General features: G+C 35.6%; 1 protein-coding gene across 1 annotated transcript in view; it reads left to right on the top strand.

Moving 5' to 3' along the window:
• The window catches only part of LOC106670230 (protein lozenge), a 56913-nt gene that overhangs the window by 8921 nt on the left and 22940 nt on the right, over positions 1-25052 (top strand). Inside the window, exons 2-3 of the mRNA XM_014400368.2 lie at positions 7434-7547; positions 19070-19213. Coding sequence (XP_014255854.1) covers positions 7434-7547; positions 19070-19213 — 258 coding nt within the window. The remainder of the gene's footprint in view (positions 1-7433; positions 7548-19069; positions 19214-25052) is intronic.

Here is a 25052-nt window from a genome sequence, read left to right as displayed (position 1 = left end):
GTTCGGGGTCGATGGCGGAAAATTTATAAAAGTACTCCATCGACCCCAATCTAGATTAGTTTGAGTATAGGTCGGTGGAAGAATATCAAGTTCTCCACCGACCAAACGGAATGAGTGTACTGTATGGATGTATTTATGTGTATGAATATATTTATTTGTATGAATGTAGTGTTTGAAAGGGTAAATAAAATATAGACATAGTTGGGGGCTCAAATGACCTATATGTCGGAAGCCCCAGTCAAAAAAAAAAATTACAATTTTAACCAGTTTGTTACACGATAAATTGAAATGAAATAGTTGTGGAAAAAAATTCTCCAGAAAGAACCGATTATTTTTAGGGGAAACCGTTCTTTTTTCACAGATAAATAAAAATACGTTAAAAATTCACAGATTCGTTTTGATTTTTTCTATCATAACTCGACAATTTTGATTGATCATGTAACAGGGTAAAAAAGGAAAAATTGAAAATTTAATTTGTGTCAAAATTTTTAAGCCTAACTTTTAAAAAAACCATCAGTTATACAAAATTAATGAAATTATCTCGTTCTGAAGCAAAATCTTCTATATCATTAGAAGAATTCGATGGATTTTTGACTTTCTGCTATATTTTTTTTAGAATAGAAAGAACTTTCTAAATTTGTGAAAAAATAAGACATTACATTTGAAAAAAGTTGACAATCAGACCGGCTTAACGCGCAAACTTATTAAAATTTGCATAGCACAGGCTGGTTCTACGTGAAAAATTACTTTTACAACCACACTAGTTTTTCAATAAAGTAGATAGAGAGAAATAAAACTCCGAGCCTTTCAAAACAACACATACTGTATATTAAACGCCTTTTTTCACTTATCAAACAAAATTAATCTTTTGGCTTTTATTTTCCTTAAGCTATTCCATTACGGACCATTCAGAGGAAATCAGAAAGCGATGAAAGATTTTTATTTTTTTTTAAAGGTTCAAAAATGTTAATAACAAGAAAACCTTACTTTTATGTTTTCCATTTATGACAGAGAAAAATCCACTAAGTCTAGTCTCCTAACATAACAAATCAATAGAAAATCAGACTGTTTTCCCCGATTTTGAACCTTGTATAATAATTTCATAATATTGGGTTGTCCGGAAAATAATGCAGGATTTTGGTATTAAACAAAAAAAAAGAAACTAGTTACTTTAAAGCAATGTTCTTTAATCAAAATAATNACAAACAATATCATTTGGAAGAGGATTAATAAGTGTTGACATTCATACAAATGAGTAATCCTGTAAACGTAAACAGAATATTTTATATAGATTTTTTTGAATGAAAACTTAAAATCCTGCATTATTTTCCGGACAACCCGATAGCTTGATGTTTCATTTATTTATTTATTTTTAAAGTGTATATATCTTTTTCATTTAGAGTCCAAATTATTTATTTATTTAACGACAAGTTGGCAGTATTAAAATATACATATAGTACATATTAGTTTTTTAAATTTTCTTAAAGAAGTGCAAAACAGATCATTAGCTCTAGAGCATATTCTAATTAGCGGAGTGTTAATCAAATAATTCGGTTTACAATTTGGTATATAGAAAATTTAGGTAAATCTTGTTCTCATCACAGGTACATTGAAGGAGACCCTTTCTAGTAGTTCACGACAATAAATCAAAATACTTTCAAATATAATTCACTTCATCAATTTCAAAAATAATTTCCTAAGAAGAATAATAACAAATATAAGTTCTGCTTTTATAAATATTGATGATTGAACTCTGCCTATATGAGGTCTGGCATACAGAAATCGAAAATCCCTGCCAATGATTTTGGGGATGTATTCCTCGATAATTTCTTGGACAAAACTGACTGCGGTTAGGTTGCCTTCAACAATATGGGATACAGTTCTTCCTCATTGTAAATCCCAACCCCGACCATTACACCGCCTCCTCCAAACTGCACTGACGGAACACAAACTGGGGATAAGAGATTTCACTCCATAGATATTGCAATGCTGCACTCAGTTGTTGCAGGTAAACTGGCTGAGGATGGTCATCGAAAAACCTCTACAGCGCATCCGGTACTCAATGGTATTAAGGTCTGGAGACAACGGGGAGAAGTGGCAGATGGGAAATTCCCAGGTTTTATAAACATTGATGAACAACTCTGCTTCTGTGAGGTGTGGCATTATCCAGAAATTGAAAATCCTTTCCAATGAGATCCCTGGCTTGAGGGATGTATTCCTCGGTAATTTCTTGGACATAACGTACTGCAGTGAGATTTCCTTCAACAATATGGAGTCCAGTTTGTCCTCCAGTGTAAATCCTAGCCCTGACCATTCCACCTCCTCTTCCAAACTGCACTGAAGGGAGCGCGAAATGGGGTTTTGTACGCATCCCCTGTTCTCGGTAGACTATTTGTTGACTGCTATCAGTAACAGACAGAAGCACTCTTAAGTAAACATAACAACATTCCAATTGGTGTTCTCTTCTAGGCGCTCGCTGCACCATATTCTCCTGAATTGTTGGCGGCGGACTGTTGCTGCAGTCGTCTCAAAGGGACATACGATGTGACGCCAACTTCCTGTGTAGATAAAGGGCTTGTCAAAACATTTTGTACTTCATTTAGGATCTGGCGGGCACTATGGAAATGGTTCCGTCAACGAGACTCAAAGTAAAAATTTACATACAAGAGTCAGATTGCTAAAAATACTACTTGACAAGCGATCCAAACTTACAGTACTAGACACAAAAAGACTGTACGCTGCACTACAAGACCCTCTTGGACATACGGTCCTGAACTGTACGAAGCCGCTAAGCGTTCCAATCTTAATTCCATACCCTACAATATAAAATTCTGCGAACAAAAGTTAATGCTCCCTTCTGTCTTTAACCGTACAATTCATACTGACTTACAAATCCCATTCGAATCCGATCTTACCCAATTCCGTCACAAAAGTTTTCATTCTAAGTTGTCATATCACTCAAACCCTCTAATCCTCGAATTATTATGGATATTACCCACCAATCCTCGTCGGACACTGAAGCGACAACTTACTTGCTTAAAATCGTTCTTTTCTTTTTTGAATAATTTGACTACATTCCACATCATCAAATACTTGAAAGTTGCCTAACGTCGGCGAAAGTGTAGTTGCCAATTGATCACCCTGCTGGTGAACTAACGGCTCTCAACACTGGATGGACAGTTCACGCCTTACACGACCTTTTATCCGTGCATACATACTTTATGAGCATTTCACTTAATGCAAAAATAATTTTAATTAAGGTTTTTAGTAGAGATAAAAAAGTCAATGGCACGAGCAGGATTCGAACCCACGATCTTCGGCTAGATACGCCGCTGCTCTACCACTTGAACTATCGTGACCTCGATCCACTCGGACACCAACTTCCCATATCAACCCCACCTTTTGAATTTTCCCTCCTTTTTGCCATTTTTCAAATGTCGTGAAATCGGATTGGATTCTCGACGACAAATGAAATGGCCACGAAGAGCTTTAGTGGAGTATACTTCATTTTCAATCATTAAATTCATTAATTTCGTGGTCCGCTTGACCAATTAATATATTACAATTAATTAAGGTTTTTAGTTGAGATAAAAAAGCCAATGGCACGAGCGGGATTCGAACAATCCCCTGCTCTACAACTTGAGCTAGCTATTTGTCGTCTAGAATCCAATCCGATTTCACGACATTTGAAAAATGGCAAAAAGGAGGGAAAATTCAAAAGGTGGGGTTGAGATGGGAAGTTGGTGTCCGAGTGGATCGAGGTCACGATAGCTCAAGTGGTAGAGCAGCGGCGTATCTACCCGAAGATCGTGGGTTCGAATCCCGCTCGTGCCATTGACTTTTTTATCTCAACTGAAAACCTTAATTAATTGTAATATATTAATTAGTCAAGCGGACCACGAAATTAGTGAATTTAATAATTTTAATATTATTCCTTGTCGCATATTTAAAGCGCAGTTGTAAATAAATAAATGAATCTTTAAACAATATTATTTAGTTCCAGGCCGTACCTGTACATCTAAAAATACCCTATACAATTTTTACCGTCAAGTTCTAAACGAATTTTTGGCTTGGTTTTATTATTCACGAGTGACTTAAATTTGCAGCAATTTCCATTCGGGATTTATTTTGAATTTTGGTGCAATAAATTATTATTATTATTGACACATTTACGGTCAAATACCGGAAATAGCAATTACTATATAAATAATATAATATAAGAAATAAACAAAAAATGGAATAGGAAAAGAACTGATTTAGAATGAGATAAATCTGCTTTTTGTCCAATACAAAATTTCCTTTCAATATTAGCATTTTATTTATACAAATCAATGAGCAATAATTAATTTTTTTAAATCGAACAATTATTATTAACATTGATTTGATTTTTTAACTTAAGATTTGACTTAATTTATTGATGTGTATGTCAACAAGGAACAGTTAGAGGAATGATTTTTCCACTTCTTAGCGAAACCGGGGAAGCCCCGGGTCGTAATGGAAAATAACCGTACACAATTGATCAAATTCAATTAATAACAACGTTTAGAAAGTGTTTTCCAAACCTGGAACTTTTAAATCTAGTCCACCGCATAAAGGAATAAAACTGTTTTCATCGATGTAAAATCGGGAAATAACCTTGTAGTTACATAACTCGGAGTAAATGATGTTTGTTTATATTCTTATTTTTGATTCTCTGTCTATGATTTTCTTCAATTGTGTATGTTTCAAATTCGATGTGATACATCATACGTTTCAATCTGTTGAAAGTAAGTCAAATTTTTGAGTTTTATCTTAGATCAATATTTTTTAGCCAGAAACTGGCTAGAATTGACGATCAGAAATTTAGTTATTATTTTGGGAAATTACATAATTATTTTAATGCCCATTTTGCAGCTCTTTGAAAATACAACGGGAATCTACCTGCAATCTTGATGAAAATTGTTTTCAAACCGATATAGCTTACTAAATCCAGAGACATAAGGTATGAACAGCAAACATAATAATATTCATTTTGTGTCACTAAGGCATTTTCCGTTCGTCTTCGGCAATTTAAGGCTCGTGGGCTCCGAGGGACGGGATGCCAGCTGGTTTCTGCCCAAAAGAGCACCGGCTTGAATAAAAGTGGAGACAAAGAACACGTGCTCCTTGCAATCGACTCGAAACAACTTCGAATTATTAGAGCAACAGACCGACACCTCGAAACAGGCCGACCACTTCCCGTCTGATTCGACTTCGAGACAATTTCGTCAATTTACTGCCTTCCTTACAAAAAGAAATCAATTTTTAAGGATGAAATATAAAATATAAGAGAAGAAGACCGTACTTTGTAACACACAACCGTTATACAAATTATGCAAAATTTATATTCGGATTTCTTCTTGAGGTCTGCGGGTTGATAAACCAAAACAGCGGTTATAGGCAAATGAGAATGATGGGATACTAATAAATTTCAAAGTGTATATACAAATTTCCATGTTGATGGTGTTTGTCTAGAGAATAATGTTAACCTTATCACCACAGATCATCTTTCTGGGTCCGTCTATTCCCGCTGGTTACGACTGAACTACAAACTTTATAAACAAATTTAAAAAAGTTGGTGATGGTTGAATGACCTTGTGTCTGACCGACGTTTTTCCCTCTGGTTCTATGTTGCATTCACACCTTCTTTTGCTTCATAGCACCTTTGTTGAGAAACTGAGAGCACAGACCAAAAATAGCGATTTGTATAAAACACGTTAAACCGTTAGAAAAATTATGCGAAATTTATATTGTGTGAAGAAGTCTTGTCTGCGGGATGACCGACCAAAACAGCGAGGATTGCCAGAATGTTTAGAAACGACCTAATAAAAGAAATTAGATCGTTAATGATCTTATATCTCGGTCTATTCTCTCTGGTTATGAGGATATTACAAATTTTTTTAAAAATCCGTGATGGTCGGATCGCCTCTGACGGACACTGCTTATTCCCTCCGGTTCTACGTTACATTCACTCGCGTTTCTAATCATGGCACCATCGCAAAAATAGCGATTTGAATAAAATACGCTAAACCGTTATAAAAATTATGTAAAATTAATATTATGGGAAAAAGAAATCTTGAGGACTGCAGGGTGACGAACCAAAACAGCGAGGATTGTTCACAAACGACCGAACTACAAAATTCTAAACAAAGTTTTTAAAAGTTGGTGATGGTTGGACGATCTCGGGTTGTATGATCGACATTGATCTGGATACGTCTATTCTCGCTGGTTGTACGCATTCAAACGCGTTTCTGCTTCGTCCAGCTTCAGTGAGGAGTGCACACAGAAACGTGAACAGTATCAATCGGTTCAACAATAAAGATTGAAGCTTCTCCATGTGGTCTGCCGGGCGTTGGTTTGTTCGTTTCTGATCAATTTGCTTTGCTTAGCCTTGCGCATCTAGCAAGGAGAAACGCGCAGACTTACCAGCAAATATAGGCAAGCCAAAATGATAAGTAAAGGTCAAAAAAGTCTGTGGGCGAACACGTTTTTTTATTAAAACATCAATTAAATTTCGCCGATAATACGAATCGCAATAATAACTAAGACAACTCAAAGGACTTTTTACAAAGGACTTCTCAGTCTTTCTTAATTGCTGTGCAGTTTGTCTCAATAGACTTGCCATGAGACGTTCACGCTTTCGTGTTATTGACAGTAATTAATTAAACCACAATTATTCGGAAGCGGGACGCGTTTCCGTTTTATTTGCTTTGCTGCGCGTCTGTGATTTAAAACTACCTTCGAGATCGTACAATACACTCAATAAAGTATTAAATAATAGAAAAAAATTCATACTTCTAGGGGGTGAAGAATGGTGAATTTCAATACTTCAACAACTGATTTTTTACTTAGCAGGATAAATTCTATAAAAATGTTGTTAATGTTGTGAAATTTCCTCTTGGGGTCTGCGGGGTAGTGAACGTGTAATTTTGCAGTTTCAGTGGATTTTGGCATGCCTATCCTTCTGGTTTGGTTTGTCAGAACCGTTTCGGTTTCTCTGGTCTGATCGCCTGCCTCTCCTTGCTTAAATCCTTGATGTCTTACACTAAAGGCAGCGAAAAGTCGAAACGCGTCTGACAGAACAAACCAAGAAAGCGAAATATTTTTAATATTATCGGATGTTTGAGCAAGCTTGTGTAAGCTGAAACTTAGCTTATTTGAGAATACACAATAATTATTGAATTGTTAGAATTTTAAACAGTAGCAATGAATAACAAAATATTTGACCAATCTCTTTCTAACCTGCAAAAAATATTTACAAAAAATAATAATACAGTTAAAAAACTTATGGACCTTTTGTAATTAATGCATTCATACATTTTCTAGTCTGCTACGTTAACTTTTTTTTAACATTGCCACAATCTTTCCTATTAATAATTATTAATAATAATTAATGATAATAACATTTTTTTCAGGCAAAAGCTTCACGTTGACGATAACGGTGGCATCGTGCCCTCCCCAGGTGGCAACGTACAACAAAGCGATAAAAGTCACCGTGGATGGGCCGAGGGAACCCCGTTCAAAAACGAGTAAGTACATTTCTCAAATCTAACGCGTTTCAATAACATGCACATTCGATTTATGATTTCTGAGATGTTGCTGAGCTTCCTTCCCGCTCACCTTTACAAGGAATACTTTCTTTTTTTTCCATTATGTCCGTGCAATATATTCCCTTCATGGCATTTTACTTAAGTTGTGCTTTGAAATGGTCGGAAAACGCTTTTACTTAACGTGTGTCCGCCAAAGAAGCAGATAAACAATAAAATCCTTCTCGAAATCACAGTCGTGTATTTCAGGTTTTCAGAAAAAAATCTAGGTTGTCCTTTAAGTGGCAAATTTTATAGTTTGTTGCCTTTCCAATCGAATGGCAACATAATTCGATTCAGTCGGCACTTCCCACATCTCAGGATTTAACAATTCACCTCGCGAAATAAGATTAATTGATCCGTTATCATTGCATCCGGTCACGGATAACGGTACTTATTTTTTCGACATCGAAAAAATGCGAATGGGAAAAGTTCGTCGACGATAATTAACAATTTTAAATCACCAGATTGCAGATAATGTAAACTAATAAACTAGAGTCATAAACATAAGTAACGTGAATCAGATGTAAATGCTGGTTACAAAACAATCAATTGCCAACAAGTGGCATTCGTTTAGTATTCCAGTTGTAAGTTTTCAAAAAAATTTACTGGGATCCGCGGATGAGCCTGCATTTTGGTCTTTTTCAATTATCCTGGTCCTCCTGGCCTCGCTGTTTTGTCCTGTCAGCTGGGACTGTTTACCTCATCTATTCGTGGGAATGAATGAATAACGTTTATTTTCATTTACATACAATCATAATTAAAAAATATTTATATATAAAAATGAAACTTACACTCTTATTTCTTAAAATCATGATTTTAATGGTATGGTCATCTGACCGTCTGCCAATGCCTTTAAAAATTTAAATGTTAACTGTTTACAATTAAGGAAAGAAGAAAAGATATACCTAACGGAATATAAAAATCAGCAAAGTGAACAATTAAAAAAATAGAAAAAATAATCAATTAATAATTAAAGGGGGACCGCGGTAGCCGAGTGGTTAGCATGAGAGACTCTCACGCCGCGGTCGTGGGTTCGATTCCCACCGTTGCCCCTGGCCCTTTTTTCCCAATAACCCCCCAAATTTGAACACACATATACGAATTTGTCACATGGCTAATATGCATAGTTCATAACGCAAAAAAAAAAAAAAAAATAAAAAAAAATAATTAAATGCTTTTACTAACATGTTTCTGTATAATAATGATGCTTTTGTAAACCGAACCAAGTCCTTCCGATTACTACCATTAAGTACTACACATTCAAATCAACATCATCTACTGAAAGATTATCTTCTTGAAGGAATCACAATTTTTGATGCTTCAGTATGGGGTATGCTGCTAAAATGTGGAACGTCCAGTGATGGGTCTGTGCTTTTTTATCTTCGTCGGTGAAGCAGGATTTTCCGAAACGGCAATTCTACAAATTAGTTTTCAGTCGACCATTATGAAAATGACAATAATAAAATGTATTTTAACGAAATATTAAGACGTGGATGCATGGCCTAATCCCAGTAGTGGGCGAAATACGACACCCGTCTGATAACCAAAAACAGCAAGAACTAGAACAATCTTAAACTATCAAATTTTCTTTGGTAGTTGTCTTCTTTAGACAAAGTCTAGGCTTGGAAAGTTTTTCAATCGGATTCTAAAATTAAACAAATGATTTTTCGGTGTTCCCCGTAAATATGCCGGAGTGGCGATCGGGGAACACCGCTTTGCAAGGCTATTGAAACGGTTGTCCTTGGTCGATATTACGCCACACGTTCTTGTCTCCAGTCAACACACTATTTGCATGAATGTGAATCACACTCTATCCCGGACGCTGGACATATCGGGAAAAAAGTGACGGAGGAAAAATTTCCCCGGGGAGGAAAGAACAAGGATAGAAACGGGCACTAGTTTGGTCGTTTCTGATCATTTCTACCTAACCTTGTTTGGCCTGTAGACGCGTTTGACTTCTCGCCATCTTTAGTGGTCGGTCTGTGATTTATGTTTAATCGCTTTTACAAGCTCGTCAAAGCTGAGTGTGTCGATTTTATCATTGGGTCTGTGTCTGGTGAATATGTGCATATCATCACTGTTTTGATCTGTCGCCTTCCGGCTTCACTGGTGGATCTATGTGATTTCTGTTTATACAAGGTCTGTCCGTTTTAAAGGTTTTTTGAAGTGGAAGAAGTGTGTCGGCGTTATTTTTCTCTCTCGGATGTTTATTGATGGGTTGAGTACGGTATTGTTTTGTTTTTCAGTTCTATCTTTATGATCATCGGTTCTTTTCTTTCTTAATTTATTTTATGTGGTGTAAATCACATAAAATCAATTGGTAATTTTGAACTGTTTATTTTACCGCATTGAATGAGTGGTGTTTGTATATTTCTAACAAGTCAAATGTGTCCACTTTTTCGACCTTTTTGTAAGTCGTATGCTATTCCATTTCAAACGATCTGTCCCGTGGTGCTTTCCTGTGAGGAGGCGCTTAATTTATTTTTATAGGCTTATCCGTTCTTTGCATTATGTCTCTACTTCAAAGAAGAAAAGCCAGAGAAACACTGCCCAACCACAATAAATATGTGGTATTTGTACATTTCTAAGTTGTCAAGTATATATGCTAGTTATTCGTCCTTTCGGTACGTCATTTACTAATTTCAAACTTGTCTTTAGTTTTTAATGGTTCTTGGTGGGTTTACTCTTCGGGCATTTCCTGTCCTGCCTGTCTGATGTAAATTTTTCAGTGACATATGTTCTTTTGTGTATATACTACTTTTGTCAAAGTTAGTCTTGTTGATGTTTTGTTTCAGTAACTTTTTAATTGTTTTTATTGTCTTCAGTGCAAATTTTGTTTTCTTTACTTCTATATTCTTCGTTTTGTTTTATGTAACTTTTCTTTGCTGGTTTGTTTGTTGTGCGCTTTAGATTAGAAGACTTCATAGGGTAAGCAGATGTCTTGGTACATTTCTTTAAATTTTCAGTCTATCAAAGGTGTCTTTTTGTAAAGTTCTTATAAGGTAGTAACACTCGTCATCGTCAGTGATGGGCTCTTTGGGAAATAGCGTAACCAGTGAAGAAGGCAAACTTATTTGACCAAATTGAGGTTCATGACCCCCACAATTTCTCATGAATTTCACAACCCATTAAAGAACGAACTTGAAACAATTCGATGAAGCACTTACACAATAAACTTTCATGTCATAAAATAAAATATATCACTAGCATTCCGATAATTTTCTACAGGCTGTTAAAGCATTGATTCTTTTCATTGTAATTTATTGAGTTTTTTCTTTAAAACTATATCGTAAAATATGAGATCCTGATTTTAAAATCTTTACTATAAATTTTTACAAAAACATAAGGCAGTAACAAGCATACACACAATGTTTTAATTATCAATTTCATTTTAATGATCTACATAAATGTAAAATCTAAGATCAGACTTCCTCATTGATGATGGCGTAAAACCGTGTGAATGAAAAATAAACTTCTGAAAATGGGCGGACCCGGTTCAGTATCGATTAGTTTAATTTTAATCTTCTCTGCTGTTTTTTGGTTTGATGTTGTTTGATTTTCTCTCCTTTTCTAAATGATCTTATGTATTCGTTCTTCTTTTATTTTACTTTTCTACTTATCCACAAATTATCGTATACTTTTTTGCCTTGTGGTTTAATCTTATCGTGTTTTGTCTCAGAGGTTTCATTTTTAGCTCAGCTTTTAGATTTTTATCGTCTCGGCAAAATTGAATCAGACTTTAATATCAAATTTTTTTATTAAAAACTGTACAATAGATATTTCACTAAAACACATCTAATTAAACAGCGATAATGTTTATTTCATTGGAATTTTGTAAAAAAAAACTGTTTAAAGTGCATTAATAAAAAATCTAAAATCCTAAGAAAAATCAAGTGATAATTATATTAGAAGAGGTCTTAAAAACAGTAATTAATCGCAGCAATCTGTGGTCTTGGGGCCTTATGGCTTACTAAGAAAAAGAGGAAAGGACTTAAAAAAACTATTAGTTTGGTGTCAGATGTTGGGTGTTTTTTTCAATAGCTGTAGCTGCCTATCGTGCCATTACTAATATTCCTAATAATGTGTAATTACGGGTGCGTGGTATTGTGGGCCATCATGCGATGCCGCCACATGCCTGCGCCTCCTTAACATATGCACACCGGCACCTCGAAATCTCCATATGTCCGCCTCTCCTCCTTGACAAACGAGATTTTTCAAAATACAATTTCTAATCTTCGACAACAACAAAAAACACCAGGGTGCTCTCCCGGGGGTTTCCGTTCTCACCGAGATAACGGAAGCCGTGTGAAAAAGTCGGACGACTTATCAGCTCTTGATTAACACGGTTCCTTGATAAAAACCGAAATCCGACATTTAGGACACATTCCTGATAATGTGATATTGGCATTGTTTTAGTTTTTGGTTTTGTCCTGGATTCCTTTTTTTAACTATAAACTTACAAATTAAAACTAGTCAAAAGCAGACATTTGCGCACTTTATAAAAAAATATATTGCATTGTTTATTAAACACTCTCGGGCATAGTCATTAAAGTAATAACAATCATTATTTCTTCAAGGCATAGAAATAATTAGCGTACCTCTCTGAGCGCGGTTAGTGCTGTCCGTGACAGGTTCTCCGTCGACCCTTTCGGTGTGCTCTTGCTGGGGAGATACAACAAGCTAGATTTATCGGCGAATCGGTGGTTGTTCTACGGATACCTAGGTCTTGTCGGTAACGAGGCGTCTAATGTCCCAACTTCCGGGCATTCAAAAACATGATTAGAACAAACTAACATCGGATTGGCAGAGAAGCACTCGCGTATAAAGAATACTGTCAATGTGGGACGTGACTCGTAGAAGAAGAGTCAAACCTGATTAAGGATAGGCCAAGCGATGTTGACACTCGGACAATTAGTTTGGGCCAAAGCCCGCATTTGTGTCCGGCAGGTAGAGAAACGTTAATCAAGTTTATCAAAGAAACTAATTGAAGGCTACAACTACTTGGCTCCGAATAGCGAACATAATAACGTCTTTACACGTTTCGAGGAGTTTATTGCACGTTTTAAACTTTTAGCACATTTTGAAGCTTTTGCGCGTTTCGAGGTTTTTATTGCACGTTTTGAAGTTTTTATTGCACTTGTTGCATTTGAGGTTTTTAATCCAAGTTTTTGCGCGTTTTGATGTTTTTATTGCACGTTTGTGCACGTTTCGAGGTTTTTATTGCAAGTTTGTGTTCGTTTCGAGGATTTTATTGCACGTTTTAAACTTTTAGCACATTTTGAAGCTTTTGCGCGTTTCGAGGTTTTTATTGCACGTTTTAAGGTTATTATTGCACGTTTTGAAGTTTTTATTGCACTTGTTGTATTTGAGGTTTTTAATCCAAGTTTTTGCGCGTTTTGAAGTTTTTATTGCACGTTTTTGTACGTTTTGAGGTTTTTATTGAAGGTTTTTGCACGTTTTGATTTTTTATTGCACCTTTTGCACGTTTCGAGATTTTTAATGACGTTTTGAAGGCTTTTACTGCACGAAAATACAGTTTATTAATAACAATGCATTTTAACAGTTTTGTTAATATTTTCAGCTAAGAGATCAGTAAATTATATACAAAAAAATATAACCACCATTGTAAGTGCGATACAGACCAACTTAATTATTAAATAAGTAATATAAACGAAATAATCTTAACCTAAATAAAAACAATTTAAAATTTCTTTGGCAAAAAGATTTTACAGCATAAAGTAAGCAATTTATACTACAATAAACAACCTTTTTTGTTTATTTTTTTACTAGATTATGCAAATTTCATTTGATAATTTATTATGTTTAAATTAATTTTATTTCAAGATTATTATATATCAATCCAATTGCTTTTCATCTGGGATAGGGGAACAATTTGCAGGATTGTACGATATTTACCTCACTCGGCTACAAATTATGTAATTCAATGTCTACGATACCCGTGATAATTATGCAATTATAGCGAGTGTAGATGAAAATATTCGTTTCTTGCAGAACCCCCCCCCCAAAAAAAAAAATATAGCTATAATTTTGAAACAAATCTCCCGACCCACCGGAGATTTGACAGGTTTCGAACCCTATAAACTACACATGGCACAAACGTCTCCTTCGTGATTAAATTAGAACTTGATAAATGCCATAAAACGTTTGTGAAGCCTTTTTTATTTATTTAGTTTTGTCAATATCAATGATGGTGATGGTGAAGAGGATACCACCAAGTTTGCGCTCCCGGACATTGCAGCCTTCTGGTTTATTGTCACCTTCCAAGTTCCGTAGTACAGTACAATCGAATCAATCCTTCTTTTCAGTCATTGATTGTTGCTGTTATAATTTCATTCTCTTAGTTTTTTCTGTATTCCTAGATTATATCTCCATTGAGTCGTTGCTTCGCATTCGAAGATGATATGGGTGACTGTTTCTTCATCCTCATTACATATTCTGCAAATGGGATCATCGTTATATATCCCCATGGTATTTAGATGTTTTCTCAGGCTCCAGTGACCGGTTGGTTAATAGTCCTACCATTTCTCTTAGTCTTGCCCTCTCATGGTATTTGCCGGTCTTGGTGAGGGTTGTTTTAGCCTAAGTTTACTGTCCCTAGCGCCCCTAGAGTTTATCCAATTCTTCTTTTGTTTTATTTTGATCCATTCTGTGATGGAGGATTCTGTATTTATTTTTGTTATCCCAAGTACAGATTCGGGGCCTTGCATCTTGCAGATATCTCTGGCCAGTGTTTCTGCTTTTTCCCTAGCCAAAATTCCTTTCTGTCCTGACACCCAGGTTACCTATTAATGACACAAAATCTGTTTATGAGGCCTGAAATTGATATAAAACACACAGGGTTTAGAATTTTGGCCACCACAATACTTACATCACAATCCCTTCCTACATTAACGTCTCCTATTTTGTGGCAGTATATTGACAAAGGACTGACTTGGAATTCACATAAAAGACTTAAAAATGCAGGAACTGACGAGACTTACAAAAGGCTTTCACAATTTCTAGACAATCGATCAAAAACGACGCTTAACAACAAACGACTTATATACGAGATAATTAAACCCAATTGGATATACGGGGCTGAACTGTGGGGTTGAACCAAACATTCCAACCTTCATCGTTTCCAGATTCTCCACTCCTACGAAAAATGGAGCGTTTACTTATGCCATATTTTGCTTTAGTTTATTTTAAAATTTGTACATATCAAAAATTTTACTTGTAGTACCTAAAAAAATAAATATTGTTTTAAAAAAAAGTTTTAGGAAGGCTCCTTAGGCTCAGTGGGGCGAATCGTAATTGCATGATTGCCCTAGCATTGGTAATAGCATATATTGAAATACATACTTTGTAACCAAGCAACATAAAGTTCCTTTTTTTAGAGAAATAGAAAGCGAGAGATAAAAAAAAGAGAGAGAGAAAGAGTTTGCGTTTCTTTAAACATTTCTTTATTTCATATCTGCTTCGCATTTGTATTACATGTAATTATTTTTATTTACCATTTTATAACCTTGATATAAAATAGCACTGAATTTGTTTGACTGGATCAACAATCAACACCTCATGGTCAAATATAAATCAATCGCCCAGAAAAAATCTACAATCAACAGTCAACGACGTAAATGAAAATTATGAAAAAATTGCACTAAATTGAGCGAGCAGATTTGGCTGGGAATGAGTAGATATTTATTGTATATGTTCTGTGTGGCTGGGGAAGATAAAGATAGATAGAGAGAAAGAGAAAAGAGAGAGAGAGCGAGAGATTGGCCGAGGGAAAGAAAGTGAAAAACCACACAATCTTTTTATTTATTAATTAACTTTTTGTTACTACAGTGCTGTATACAGGGTGACCGACCTTACATGCTTTTACCCACCTTTTTAATGAAGGCAATTTAAAAAAGTATTTCATATAAGCATTCAGTTTTATTTTGGCTAATATATATTTATTTTTTCCTATATATTGCAGAATAAACCAAACAAATTTTTTTTAACGGGGCTGTATTACTTTGATAGGATTTAGTTTTTTAAAAAAATATGTTTTAAATCAGACATCCTTTTCACAATGTATTCTCAATTTTGTGAAAAATAAGTTGGCCCCCTATAACTCTACACCTTCTTTAAAATGGTTCAAAATGTTTTTAAAAATGTCTCATTGTATCAATTTTATATGAAAACAAAAACTTTTTTTTATTATTTCTAATATAAATCAATAAATAAAACAAGAAACTTTAATTTATCTACATCAAAAGAAGCTGTCGATAAATGCATGTCAACAAGGATTATTAATTATTGTATACAATTTTTTAAATCTTTTTGTTTTTCAGATAAAACTGAGACATTTTGAGGAACATTTTAACACATTTTTAGGAGGTGTGGAGTTATAGAGGAGCAACGAATTTTTCACATAAAATTGGGAATAAATTTTGAGAGGCATATATGATTTAAAAATTTCTTTTTTCTATGTTTTAAAGAGTCTAAACACTACAAAAAATGTGGAAAAAGTAGCAGGGTCCCGTTGGGAAAAGAAGTTGGTTGGTGTGTTCTGCAATATTTAGAGAAAAAATCAATCTGTATTAGCCAAAATAAAGCACAAGACATACATGTATTTTATTATTATTTTCTTTTTATTTGCCTTCATTAAAATAAACCGCCTTCAATTGAAGAAGAAGAAAAGTAATATTCAAATTGCTCGATTCCACTCCTCCCTTCATTATCAAAAATTACACAACAGCGTTGGAAAATGTAACGCAAACAGGCGGAATCTGAGAAATCCAGTTTATGAACAAGTAATGTCATATGTTGACCCGCCCCACCTGTCCCTTCTCACATGCAACATCGTATAACGCATTTAAATATGAATGCTTTTTGGTCAAACAATCCATCGGGGCGAAGACAACCCTTTGAATTATTTATGAACCTTTAATACACACCATTACTTCTTTTCTTCTAGTGTCGAGAACATAACCACTTAAACGCAAATAAAAGTCAAATTTAAATGCCCGGCATGTTTCGTTACCAATTAATATTTTTGATTCTTCTGTTATAACACAATCGAGCAAACGCAAACCTATTCAATTTGTTGTTTTTAAAAGCTAATTTTAATATTGACATGATCGTTCTGATCATTTTGGCCTGTAGATTCAGCTTCTCGCCATCTTCAGTGAATCTCTGTGATTTATGTCTATAGGTTCTATCCCTATTAAAAGTTTTTGTAAGGTGTAAATGTGTCGGCGTTATATTTCTCTGTCTTGTATTTTTTGATGGATTGAGTTTGTTTTGTTTGGTTGTTCAGGTCTGGTTTTGTGACCATCAGTTCTTTTCTTTTTTTCTTTTGTCTTAAGTGGTTTAATCATGTGTGTGAGCTATGTATTCAGATGCTTTTCGTGTTGAATGGGTGGTGTTTGCATATTTCTAAGTTTTCAAGGTCCTCTTTTTCGCCCTTTTTGTATGTCACATGTTGTTTCTATCTTTCTTTATTGTTGAGGGTTCATGGGGCTTTTGTGTGAGAAGGCGCTTAGTTTGTAATGAACTTGTATGCTCTTCATAACTGTTTTATTTTTCGTTCTATGGCATTAATTTCTGTAATAATCCTGTGCTTTAATTAGTCTTTACTCTAAAGTCAATGTCGCGAAGGTCAATGAGGTAAGGACAATAAACTCATGAAAACTGAATTTGTTACGATTGTATCCCTTTAACAGAAAGGGCGTTGTTGAACTTGGGGGAGGGTCAAGTGGTGCTAGGGCGTCTTGGGACGTTTAATTACCCTCGGTGTTATTATCAGTTGTCAGTCGGACCTGTTGTCAGTGACATCTGGAATTGCGGCACCTCTCAATATCCAATTTCGCCTTCTTGACGTAAATGAAAGACGCCGTCTTGTAATTACAATACCCAGGACCAAAAGCAATTACCTATATTAACACTAAACAATAAAACTTCCCCTTCCACCTTTCGAAGTTTCGTTTTAACTATCATACACATTTATGTGAAATAAAACTACTTATATACACGGATATGTGCATATAATACGTCTGCCTATCCTCGCTGTTTTGGTCTGTCGTTTCGGCACGTTGTCATAATCAAGCATCAACAATATAAGCAGGGACGGACAAGAGCATAAAACATGATAAAGAACTGGAATGTATCTAGAGACCAAGCTTATTCCTTACTTCTCGCCATCTTCAGTGTAGGGTCTTTGACAAATAACACCTAGTCCATTGAAGATTGGAGAAATGCCTAAACTCCTCTGACACACCAACCCAAAATAGGCAGACCAAATTCATCGTAAACAAACAAACTGCGAAGAAAAACAAGTTTTTTTTTTTTTAAATTCTAATTTGTAAAAAGGAATAAAGATTTGTTTCTTAAATTCCGACGGTAAATTTATTTCTTGCGAAAAACCGTTCTCATAGTGGTGAACCTGAATTTTGGTCGTTTTCAATTATCTTGGTCTAACCTTCCTCGCAGTTTCGGTCTGTCATTTCGGCATTTCGTTATATTCAGGCATCAAGGATATAAGCAGGGAGAGGCAAGAGCGCAAACCTTCACAAAACAAGCGCGTTGGAGGGACAAAAACAGCGAGAATATGCAGAAAATAAACGGAAACGTCTAAACTACAAGTATTATAAATGTAATTTTTTTATTTTCTCCACTACAAATAAGTCACATAATTTAATTTCAACGATTTTTTTCTGGTCATGAGGTATTTCAAGTCAAGGTCAAATTTTTAATTGAGTTTCTTTATATATGACCCATTGGTACATATTACTTACTTCTCGTCATCTTCAATGTGGATCTTTGACAAATGACGCTCTGATCAATCACTGAAGAAGGCAGACCTGCATGATAGAAACCGAACAAACTACGACCCTTTTGCTACTTAGGAAAAACTCACAAAAGTGTACTTCGTCCAGATTATCTTGTCAAGAATTATTTTACCTAAAGTAATATTAAGTAAAAATACTTGAGTAAAACACAAATAATTAATTATTAACAAGGTTCTTATGAAATAGGCGATTCAATCCCATTAAAAATTTGGTACTCGTGAAACCCCATATCACGTATGTTACGTTTATATTTTTTCCTCGTTTCAAAGGGGGGGGGAGTTAACATTAAAAATGACGTGGAGCCTCACATGATATAATAAAAGGTAAAACTTATTCCATCGATCGGTACAATTCATGAATGAAACAGGCTTTTCACACTTGGACACGGGCGATGAGGCCCCTGAATTAAAGATAACCGGGAGCGGTTGATTTTGCGGTTCCCCCTAAATGTCATTATGTTCCCCGTTCTTAGCACATCGAAAATTCTTCCCAGCGGAACAACTTTTAACATCAAACATTACTACCGTTTGAATTATTACTCGATTATTCATGGCGATGAACGCTCCAACTATGCATGAAGGTATTGGTTATCACATGATATTAAAGTTATGATTGTTTATACAGCAGGTCAGAACCAGCAATTCCGGGCACTTGGGATCGGGCAGAGACCTTATTTGGAGGCACCAGGAAACTTCCAGCAACGAGAGATGAGGCTAAAGCAGGAAACCCCGACGGACCCTTTCAAGCATCTGCCGTCGGTCCAGCACGGTAGGACAATTTTCTTTATTTTATTAAAAAGTTTTGTGACTATATCTTCTTCCGCCGTGTAAAGGGCATAGGCGATCATGAAGAATTCTTCCGCCGCTCTGCTTAATTCAACTCTTCTGAATGATTCTTAACTATGAAAATTACTTAGGACCGATACGATTCTATTTTTCCCAGAAAGTTAATAAGAGTTCATATCTCATCTGACTATGTAGACATGGTCGATGGGAACTCATTATTCCTCCATCGTTCAAGCAGGTTTATATCATCAGGGATACTCCCGTCCAATTACTACTTGGCCAAAGTTATTTTTTTTAAATCTTATTCTTCGCTGCGGCAAGCAAGAGACAAAATGCTAACTTTTTATCATCCATGCCACAGACGTTTTGTGGCAACGCCAAGGAAAGCTGTTAACTTGAGGAAAAAATGGAGAAAATGGACGAAAAACTGAACTGTGGCTAATCACGTTCAATTTTTTCTTCCAGACTAGATTCAATGTGACAGAAAAAGATTAATGTTAAATTGAACGACACTTATTTCCTGGGTCCGTCTGTCCTCGCATGGTTAAATTTCACAGCCGCGTTTGTTCTTCTTGTCATCTTCACAGTAAAATATATGAGAATAAGCGAAGCCAGTAAAATTGAGTGTTGATCAATTCGACATCCATTCGCAGACCAATGAACCCGCCAACTTTGCGTTATTTTGACATAAAAAAGGATCAAAAAATTGGGCAAATAGGATAAAATATAAAGGATTCTTTAATTGAAAATGAGCGGACTTTTGAACGAGATTTTGCCGTTGATCCGCCGCCGACCCTCGACGACAAATGTCCCTGAAACAATTTCCATTAAAGCGTGAATTTCTACGAGTTCCTTATTTTTTGTTTTTGTTATTGTTCAAAGAGCGGGGCATATAGGAGACAAAAGCGTTTTTGGCTTAATTGTAAGGGCAAACGCCGAAATTGAGTCACCCACGTTTTCGCTTGCAAGTCTCAAAGTGAACCGTGATAAACCGCAGACCGCGTGATCTTTGAAATTCCCCTTTTCGAACACAATACGTCCGGAACTCATTATAAGCTTGTTTAAACAATGTATAATTAAATTGTGAAATAACAATTTCCTACGTTTTATTTGTTTTTATTTTATTCTGGCAGAATTCGATGGTCTATCCCATTTGTGTAAATTTATACATTCTGATCTGCTGAAAATCGTTCTATGGAATGTAAAAGAAATCTAATATTAACCTAGAATCTTTGTTTTTTGTAATGAACAGTCACAACGACGACAACATCAAAATTATATCCATATCATTATGCCTACATTGTTTTGGTATAGATTTTTAGTTTAATAATAAGTTATAGTTCACTGAAATGTATTACAAAATTCGCGATTCACAAGATGTTTTGTTTTGGAGTTTTATAGTATATTGTGTATTTGCTTGGATGAATCACAGGTATTCGGAGGATCATAAAATGACAGTGGTCATCCTACTGGAATGACTCATCGGATTATCTCTCTTTTATTCGATAACTCAAAACTTAAGTATTTTTCAACAGTATCCAATTTCAATTTCACAGTCTGTACGCAACTTATTTATTTCTATCCAGAAAGCGGCCTCTTTCAGACAATGTTGATTTAACTAAGTTGCCCGGTTGACTCTCAACTAGTTTACTGCTACGAAGACTCGGTTTCACACCAGGCAACTTGTGGAATCAACCTCTCTTACCAAGGGGAGGTCAGTACGATGTCCTCGACATTTGTCCTTCACACCAGTCGCCTAGTTGGGACAACTGAGTTCACCATGGAAAGCGTTGCAATTGCATGTTTCAATATGGAGCAGTTCATTGAACATATTCGTATTAGTCCCGTGATATCCCGTGATATGGGACATGAGGGGTGAGGAGTATAGTGATAAAATTAAAAGAGAGGGAAATAGCAAACCAGGAAATAGTAACCAGACAAACCTACACTTTTCTTTACTGGGTTTCCTCCTTTTTTGCTTCTCTTTTTGCAGAAGAGCAAGCACAAGAAGTGCTCCATGTACTGACCTCCCGTTGAGAAGAGACTTTTTAATATTTTGAACCTGATCAGGTAATAATATGTACCACCCTGGCTCTTTTTTAAAATATACTGTTATAAAATATTAATGACTGACGACCACTGTTTTAACCATTGCGTTAACTCACCTGGAGAAGGATTAAAATAAATCCGAAACGTTTTTGAGATGACCTATTATCCCACCTTCAAGAAGGAAAAATGATAAGTTAAACTGTTGAGGTCGAAATATAAGAAAATATCGTTGGGAAGAGAGGTTGATTCCACAAGTTACCTGGTGTGAAACCTAGTCTTCACACGGCAGTAAACTAGTTGAGAGTCAACCGGGCCACTTAGTTGAACCAAACCGCCTCGTCTGAAAGAGGCCGATGCCGAGGACGCAGGAGCACTTGTTCTCCATGAGCTCTTGTGCAAAAAGAGAAGCAAAAAAGTAGGAAACCCAGTAAAGAAAAGTGTGGATTTATCCGTTCTAAACTTCGAATTTTAACCATAACAGCATATTATAAAATTCTAGTCAAAGTTGTTAGTAACATTTTAATACTAACGGGACAAGGGAAAAATAGTGATAAGCTGGCTTAAGAAATACGTAGGCATTAAACAAAATGAAAGTGTAGAAGTTTTCGCCAACAAGGCAACCGTTAAAGGTGCCTTCCTGGAGACCGAATCTCTGAAGCCAACACCATAAACCTTTTCTTAAAGAGAAGCGTCACAAAATGAATCAGCTTCAGAAGGGTAGTATTATCGTGCTCTTTTTCCCAGAATTGCGAAAAAAACCATGGTTTCGAGGTGAAAAATAGACAAAAGCATTTTTCTCAACGATCTCACGCTTAAATACCAGTCATGGAATCTGTGAATCCTATTTGTACAAAATCGGACTGAGAGCTGCCCCTAACTGTTAAAGATGTGTAGTGGAGTATCTTGAGAATTTGTTTTTTTCCTGCGAAAAAAAGAAACACAAAGAAAGGTGCCTATCAGATCCGTATGGTTTGTCTAGACATCGAGAAACTTGATTTCCTCACTTGACTTCAAAGCAGCATAAAAACGATTGCTTATGCTAATTTGTCAAGGACAGCAGTGTACTGCGGTAATGTGCTTGTCCCGTTATTTATTTTTCCTCATATTTGTAACACATCGTGTTGGGAATTTATTTTTTTCAGTATTTATCTAAAACCGAAGCGTTTGCTCGCATTTTATATTTTTATGGTTATTTCTATTTATTTATTCGTATTTGCACCTAACTGTAATATCACGTTACTGATTTACCTGGTAACCATTTATATGCTTGCTAACTAATTTCATTATCCATTGTTGCTAAATAATTAATTAATTAACTGTGAATTGTTGATTTTTACATTTATTTCCTTTTGTCTAATGGTGATATATGCCTCAAAAATCATCTCTTTGGACTGAAATCATTTTAACTTACACCATATTCAATGAGGAACTTAGTACACTATGATCAGTGTTGATCAGGAGGTGGTTTTGCGAACAAAACTTCAATGCAAATATTGTACATGATTCTATCCATAGAGTAGGTAAAATAAAGCGATAAAGTATTTGGCATTTGGTCGAAATGGACGATGGAGTTGTTTGTTATGTCTTAGTAATGAAAACGACAGACAGGAACTGGGTAGAGACACGGTGATTAAGTAATAAAATACGTGTACAGGTGTTGTAAGACGGTGTTGCTCCGGGCCAGATTTGAAAGGGTAAAAGAGCAAGAGTTGGCGGATTGTCGTCATCAGTGTGAGTGAAGGAGGCATCAATTCGAGCTGTCAGCCGAGACGGGCTCCCCCATAAGTCAACGGGCCCACCTCTCAGGACGGACGGAATATTAACACCTCTTCACACCATTCTCATCCCTCCAATATGTCAAGTGGCCTTTCCGTAAAACGACCTCGGACAGATAAATCTCCAGAGGAACGGGATTTTTATTTATGAAACATCGCGACGAGGTAGACACGGTGATCGAGAAACGTCGTCTCTGCGCATGGCAAAACATCGTGAGGTGCTAGTTCAAATCAATATGTGCAAAGAAATGCAACAAGTAACTGCGTGATAGTTTTGAACGACTATCTAACAAGTAAGACATGTTGTCAAAGCCGGCACCTGGTGCTCAGACCATAAAAACATAAATCTATCGCCTGCGGTCAGTCTCCCGCAAGGATTAGAAGGAAATGTTATCCTATGTAGCTTAATAATACAATAGAATGAGAGGACAATTTAGAATCTATTGGGACAGGTTTGGGATGTATGGTATGTTTAGATTGAAGTCAATGCTTTATAGTTTATATCGTTGAAGACTTATTGGCCGCAGGATTTTAGATTAGAAACATTGGATTTTGTTGATGCCAAAACGCTTGGTTATCCCTCTCAATTTGGGCCCATAGGTCCTAGGGCGATGAGAGCACTGTACATATAATGGTTTTTGGTAATGTTAGTTTAGTTCTTTTGACAAGTAGTCTTTTAAACATCTGTAAAGTTCAGTTCATTTCAGCCGTGTAAATTCATTTAAGTTACTTATCCAAGCATAGTCAGTCCAGAAAATGTTTTATTATTTGCTGAAGGAATTGGGGTGATGGTTTACCTTGACTCTCCATACCTGGGGGTTTTAGTATGTCGGGATGTTGTTAAATGTAGACAGTAACAGATGAGTAGTTGTGGAGATAATTGTTGTGGCAACGGTATATGTGAATGTAAATGGGTTGAATGCATTGGGAGGTCAACTGTGTGGATTGGTTAAAGTAAGGGTGCGATGCTTCCCCGGTGGTAGCCAGATAGAATGGGAAGATTTCGGAGTGTCAACTTAGGATCTCAGGATAGAAGGTGCCACAAAATAATATATTTATTTAAACGAATATCCTATTTTCTTCGTTGTTCATTTCATCAACACAATCAAATATAAAGCCATGACACAACAATTTACAAGCTGACTCAATTCTTTTACACGTTTGCAAGCAGACAACACTCAGTACAGGACAAACAACATTCACTACTGCTAACCAATGAAAAATAAAAACACTAACTACAAACGATAAAACTTAGAACGTAACATAGTCCAATTCAGCATATAGCATATTCAGAAAAACAACACGTTCAGACATCAGCTGGCTCAACCACCCACACCAATATAATAGGGCAGCACTCAATTCATGACGGGCTAAAATCAGAACTACAACCAATGGAAAATACAAGCATGAACTACAAATTATGTTTAAATGTTTTAAAAAAAGTAGAACACGACAACTGCCACAGCAATGCAACAATTCACATACTAATAAACGAAAGACAAAAAACAGACACACCAGAAACAGGCTCTAATCCTGCCCACATAAGGGAAAGAAACGTACACGCAGATTTATATATGAATATATGATGTTTGTTGATCGGCCTGCAGATAATCTATGTGGAGTTTCAATCTTATAGTGCCATCACCAGGGCCTATTTATTAAAAAATTGTTAATTGTATATTATTTATTTTAATTTTTAATAAATAGGCTCTGATGATGGCACTATGAGTTGCCGAGAAAGCTTGGTGAACCCAACAATTAGTCTTCTCCTTTCTTCACCTGTCTAATGTCCTCTACGAAAATTGAAAATCCATACATATTNACATATACATATACATATACATATACATATACATACACATACACATGCACATGCACATACACATACACATACAAATACACATACACATACACATACACATACATATACATATATATATATATATATACATATACATATACATATACATATACATATACATATACATATACATATTT

Source organism: Cimex lectularius, unplaced genomic scaffold, assembly GCF_000648675.2.
Source record: "Cimex lectularius strain Harlan isolate CLEC.00 unplaced genomic scaffold, Clec_2.1 scaffold94, whole genome shotgun sequence".
NCBI lineage: Eukaryota > Metazoa > Arthropoda > Insecta > Hemiptera > Cimicidae > Cimex > Cimex lectularius.
Note: the sequence above shows the minus strand (reverse complement) of the source record. Positions and strands in the feature narration are given on the sequence as shown.